The sequence below is a fragment of the Oncorhynchus masou genome, chromosome 15, assembly GCF_036934945.1.
Source record: "Oncorhynchus masou masou isolate Uvic2021 chromosome 15, UVic_Omas_1.1, whole genome shotgun sequence".
Lineage (NCBI taxonomy): Eukaryota > Metazoa > Chordata > Actinopteri > Salmoniformes > Salmonidae > Oncorhynchus > Oncorhynchus masou.
Window position 1 is genome coordinate 13,371,445 of NC_088226.1, and position 6,000 is coordinate 13,377,444.

The 6,000-nt window shown below is 42.3% G+C and overlaps 1 protein-coding gene across 4 annotated transcripts; it reads right to left on the reverse strand.

Annotated features, from left to right (window-relative positions):
- Positions 1 to 4,459: 4,459 nt before the first annotated feature.
- On the reverse strand, positions 4,460 to 5,726 carry LOC135555678 (proteasome assembly chaperone 3-like). Of its 4 annotated transcripts, none has more exons than XM_064988333.1 (3): positions 5,646 to 5,726; positions 4,937 to 5,167; positions 4,460 to 4,803 (listed from the first exon to the last, which is right to left on the reverse strand). In XM_064988333.1, exons 2-3 carry the CDS (start codon positions 5,150 to 5,152, stop codon positions 4,651 to 4,653), a joined length of 369 nt encoding a protein of 122 aa, XP_064844405.1. In that variant the 5' UTR covers positions 5,153 to 5,167; positions 5,646 to 5,726; the 3' UTR covers positions 4,460 to 4,650. The 4 variants fall into 4 exon arrangements, with proteins under 4 accessions (XP_064844405.1, XP_064844404.1, XP_064844406.1 ...); XM_064988332.1 differs by having other exon boundaries at positions 5,609 to 5,726; XM_064988334.1 differs by having other exon boundaries at positions 5,602 to 5,726.
- Positions 5,727 to 6,000: the final 274 nt, after the last annotated feature.

Consider the following 6,000-nt stretch of genomic DNA (forward strand, 5'->3'; position numbering starts at 1 on the left):
AAGGCCTACCTTCAAACTCAGTGCCTCTTTGCTTGACATCATGGGAAAATCAAAAGAAATCAGCCAAGACCTCAGAAAACAAATTGTAGACCTCCACAAGTCTGATTCATCCTTGGGAACAATTTCCAAACGCCTGAAGGTACCATGTTCATCTGTACAAACAATAGTATGCAAGTATAAACACCATGGGACCACGCAGCCGTCATACCGCTCAGGAAGGAGACACGTTTTACTCCTAGTAAAACGAGTCCTATATTGACATAACCTGAAAGACCGCTCAGCAAGGATGAAGCCACTGCTCCAAAACCGCCATAAAAGCCAGACTACAGTTTGCAACTGCACATGGGGACAAAGATACTTTTTGGAGAAATGTCCTCTGGTCTGATGAAACAAAAATACAACTGTTTGGCCATAATGACCGTTATGTTTGGAGGAAAAAGGGGGACGCTTGCAAGCCGAAGAACACCATCCCAACCGTGAAGCACAGGGGTGGCAGCATCATGTTGTGGGGGTGCTTTGCTGCAGGAGGGACTAGTGCACTTAACAAAATAGATGGCATCATGAGGACAGGAAAATTATGTGGATATATTGAAGCAACATGTCAAGACATCAGTCAGGAAGTTAAAGTTTGGTCGCAAATGGGTCTTCCAAAGCATACTTCCAAAGTTGTCCCCAAGCATACTTCCAAAGTTGTGGCAAAATGGCTTAGGGACAACAAAGTCAAAGTATTGGAGTGGCAATCACAAAACCCTGACCTCAATCCCATAGAAAATTGATGGGCAGAACTGAAACAGCATGTGCGAGCAAGGAGGCCTACAAAGCTGACTCCGTTACACCAGCTTTGTCAGGAGGAATGGGCCAGAATTCACTCAACTTATTGTGGGAAGCTTGTGGAAGGCTACCCAAAATGTTTGACCCAAGTTAAACAATTTAAAGACAATGCTACGAAATATAAATTGAGTGTAGTAGTGGCCAAAAGTTGAGAATGACACAAATAGTAATTTCCACAAAGTTTGCTGCTTCAGTGTCTTTAGATATTTTTGTCAGATGTTACTATGGAATACTGCAGTATAATTTCAAGCATTTCATAGGTGTCAATGGCTTTTATTGACAATTACATGAAGTTGATGCAGAGTCAATATTTGCAGTGTTGACCTTTCTTTTTCAAGACCTCTGCAATCCGCCCTGGCATGCCGTCAATTAACTTCTGGGCCACATCCTGACTGATGTCTGCCCATTCTTACATAATCAATGCTTGGAGTTTGTCAGAATGTGTTTTTTTGTTTGTCCACTCACCTCTTGAGGATTGACCACAAGTTCTCAATGAGATTAAGGTCTGGGGAGTTTCCTGGCCATGGTCCCAAAATATCAATGTTTTGTTCCCCGAGCCACTTTGTTGTCACTTTTGCCTTTTGGCAAGGTGCTCCATCATGCTGGAAAAGGCATTGTTCGTCAACAAACTGTTCCTGGATGGTTGGGAGAAGTTGCTCTCGGAGGATGTGTTGGTACCATTCTTTATTCATGGCTGTGTTCTTAGGCAAAACTGTGAGTGAGCCCACTCCCTTGGCTGAGAAGCAACCCCACACATGAATGGCCTCAGGATGCTTTACTGTTGGCATGACACAGGACGGATGGTAGCGCTCACCTTGTCTTCTCCGGACAAGCTTTTTTCCAGATGCCCCAAACAATCGGAAAGGCGATTCATCAGAGAAAATTACATTACCCCAGTCCTCAGCAGTCCAATCCCTGTACCTTTTGCAGAATATCAGTCTGTCCCTGATGTTTTTCCTGGAGAGAAGTGGCTCCTTTGCTGCCCTTCTTGACACCAGGCCATCCTCCAAAAGTCTTCGCCTCACTGTGCATGCAGATGCACTCACACCTGCCTGCTGCCATTCCTGAGCAAGCTCTGTACTGGTGGAGCCCCGATCCCACAGCTGAATCAACTTTAGGAGACGGTCCTGACGCTTGCTGGACTTTTGTGGGTGGACTTGATTCTACAGCAAAGCATGTAGAGGTCTGTAATTTTTATCATAGGTACACTTCAACTGTGAGAGACGGAACCGAAAACAAAAATCCAGAAAATCATATTGTATGATTAAGTAATTCATTTTAATTTTATTGCAAAGTATTTGATCACCTACCAACCAGTAAGAATTCCGGCTCTCACAGACCTGTTAGTTTTTCTTTAAGAAGCCCTCCTGTTCTCCACTCATTACCTGTATTAACTGCACCCGTTTGAACTCGTTACCTGTATAGAAGACAGCTGTCCACACACTCAAACAGACTCCAACCTCTCCACAATGGCCAAAACCATGGAGCTGTGTAAGGACATCAGGGGTAAAATTGTAGACCTGCACAAGGCTTGGATGGGCTACAGGACAATAGGCAAGCAGCTTGGTGAGAAGGCAAAAACTGTTGGCGCAATTATTAGAAAATGGAAGAAGTTCAAGATGACGGTCAATCACCCTCGATCTGGGGCTCCATGCAGGATCTCACCTCGTGGGGCATAACGATCATGAGGAAGGTGAGGGATCAGCCCAGAACTACACAGCAGGACCTGGTCAATGACCTGAAGAGAGCTGGGACCACAGTCTCAAAGAAAACCATTAGTAACACACTACGCCGTCATGGATAAAAATCCTGCAGCGCACGCAAGGTCCCCCTGCTCAAGCCAGCACATGTCCAGGCCCATCTAAAGTTTGCCAATGACCATTTGAATGATCCAGAGGAGGAATGGGAGAAGGTCATGTGGTCTGAGGAGACAAAAATAGATATTTTTGGTCTAAACTCCACTCGCCGTGTTTGGAGGAAGGAGGATGAGTACAACCCCACCCCAACTGTGAAGCATGGAGGTGGAAACATCATTCTTTGGGGATGCTTTTCTGCAAAGGGGACAGGACGACTGCACCGTATTGAGGGGAGGATGGATGAGGCCATGTATCGCGAGATCTTGGCCAACAACCTCCTTCCCTCAGTAAGAGCATTGAAGATGGGTGGTGGCTGAGTCTTCCAGCATGACAATGACCCGAAACACACAGCCAGGGCAACTAAGGAGTGGCTCCATAATAAGCATCTCAAGGTCCTGGAGTGGTCTAGCCAGTCTCCAGACCTGAAGCCAATAGAAAATCTTTGGAGAGAGCTGAAAGTCCATATTGCCCAGCGACAGCCCCGAAACCTGAAGGATCTGGAGAAGGTCTGTATGGAGGAGTGGGCCAAAATCCCTGCTGCAGTGTGTAAATCTGGTCAAGAACTACAGGAAACGTATGATCTCTGTAATTGCAAACAAAGGTTTCTGTACCAAATATTAAGTTCTGCTGTTCTGATGTATCAAATACATGTTATGAAATAAAATGCAAATGAATTACTTAAATCATACAATGTGATTTTCTGGATTTTTGTTTTAGATTCCGTCTCTCACAGTTGAAGTGTACCTATGATAAAAATTACAGACCTATACATGCTTTGTAAATAGGAAAACCTGCAAAATCGGCAGTGTGTCAAATACTTCTTCTCCCCACTGTAAATATATACACACACACACACTACCGTTCAAAAGTTTGCAGTCACTGAGAAATGTCCTTGTTTTTGAAAGAAAAGCAACATTTTTGTCCATTAAAATACCATTAAATTGATCAGAAATACAGTGTAGACATCGTTAACGTTGTAAATTACTATTGTAGCTGGAAATGGCAGACTTTTTATGGAATATCTACATAGGCGTACAGAGGCCCATTATCAGCAACCATCACTCCTGTGTTCCAATGGCAACGTTGTGTTACCTAATGGAAGTTTATTTTAAAAACACTTTTGCAATTATGTTAGCACAGCTGAAAAATGCTGTTCTGATCAAAGAAGCAATAAAACTGGCCATCTTTAGACTAGTTGAGTATCTGGAGCATCAGCATTTGTGGGTTCGATTACAGGCTCAAAATGGGCAGCAACAAAGAGCTTTCTTCTAAAATTAGTCAGTCTATTCTTGTTCTGAGACATGAAGGCTATTCCATGCGAGAAATTGCCAAGAAACTGAAGATCTGGTAAAATGCTGTGTACTACTCCCTTCACAGAACAGCGCAAACTGGCTCTAACCAGAATAGAAAGAGAAGTGGAAGGCCCCGGTACACAACTGAGCAAGAAGATAAGTACATTAGAGTGTCTAGTTTGAGAAACAGACACCTCACAAGTCCTCGACTGGCAGCTTCATTATATAGTACCCGCAAAAATACCAGTCTTAAACAACATTTTCTTTCAAAAACAAGGACATTTCTATGTAACCCCAAACTTTTATATCACAGCAATCAATCAAATACTATTATGCATGGGAATTTCATGGGAATGAGATGCAGTCGCTCCTTTATTTATATTTGTGTTCAGAGTGTGGCTTTAAAATTGAGATGGTTGTCTCAAACAGAATAGGTTTGTGGCCATTGGCTTCCACTCAATCCACAAAATTCCATAGGCATTTATAATGCATAAACTTCCCATTTATATGGTATTTATTTCCACATCAAGCTTAGACGTAACAACAGATAACAAAATACGTTTTTAAAGGATGCAAAAACATTGAGGAAAAAACGTGTTCAGTGTATGAAGCCTTTTCCGAAATTGTCTTTCCAGGTAGGCTATTCTGTTGCTCCTTCCCTGTACCAGTAGTTACCAGACTTGACAACTTTTGATTACATCTTTCATGGCCTTTATTGCTTCTATGGAACTGTCCTTCAGTGCCAACCCCAGTAGAACAGGCCTGTTGCCTGCCTCTTGTGACACAAATGTTGCCAAGTTTTTGGCACAGACGTGTGTCAAAGCCTGCAGAGAGAAATAAAACAAGACCGTGTGTGAGGAAGACTGTGGGCAGCCACATACATACTCATAGAAGTCAATTACAGTAATACAATGCTACTAATATTATGAAAAAATCCAGTGGTGTCTAGCTGCTTACCTCTTCTTTTCCCAGCAATACTTTGGTGGTGAACATGGGAGTGCTGATATCACCTGATCTGGAGTCAGGTGTGACTGATACTAAAGTGCCAATCTTTCCATACTGTGTGAGAACTATAAATATGTAGTTACTGAATTCTGTGCAAACAACCTGTGTGGATATTCCATTGATTGATTTCTCTGTCTGCTTTGATCTGATGAGAGGCTGAGTTGACATGGTTTTCTTTCTGTCCTGAAACAAAAAAAGACATAAGTAACACATTGAGAAAAGTAAACATTACGGCAAATGATTATTCTATTGCAAAATAAACATTTTCAAATAGTATTCTCAAGCATATATCGCTAGCATTAAGTCAACATACAGCATAATGAAAGTACAAGAACATTTTGACCAAGTTTTAATTCGACAACTTTGACCAAGCTCTCCATTACAACAACCAGAATCTCAGACTTGTTTTGGGTTAGATAACCTTCTACTGGGCTAATGCAGGCTGAAGAGCCAAAGTCTCGCCCTGCTGCTGTGGCATTTCATATCGGCAAGCAGAACTAGGATATTCCGAGGCCGCACTAACACATCGATGTCAGGCTGCTGCTATAGCTACGCTTGTTCGAAAAAAATAGTCAGATACCGATAGATTTTCTAAATAGTGGTGAAATATTTCTCACCGTGTACCTGTTTGGATCCGTTTGCCATTAACTTCAATACTAACCTTTATTGAAAGCTGTTAATTATAAGCATTGGTATCGTCTGCAGTTTCTCAAGCGTCCCTCTCTAAATTTCGCACATGCGCACTGCCACTAAAGAATGAAATGACGCTGCAGGTCCTGTCGCTTCTAAGTGCAGATCTGAGATCAGCCATATTGAGCCTGTGTGCATTGGTTTTTACATTTGTAAACACAATCATGATTGTGCTAAAAAATATTTTGGATGTGTCTAAACTGAAGGTATGGCAATGGCATATTCCATCTTCGGAATATGAATTCTTGTCTGGGTATCAGTTTGTTTCCACTCATTGTCCAACTGCATATTGAACATTGACATTTCCGAAAGGCTAGGCTCTTTGG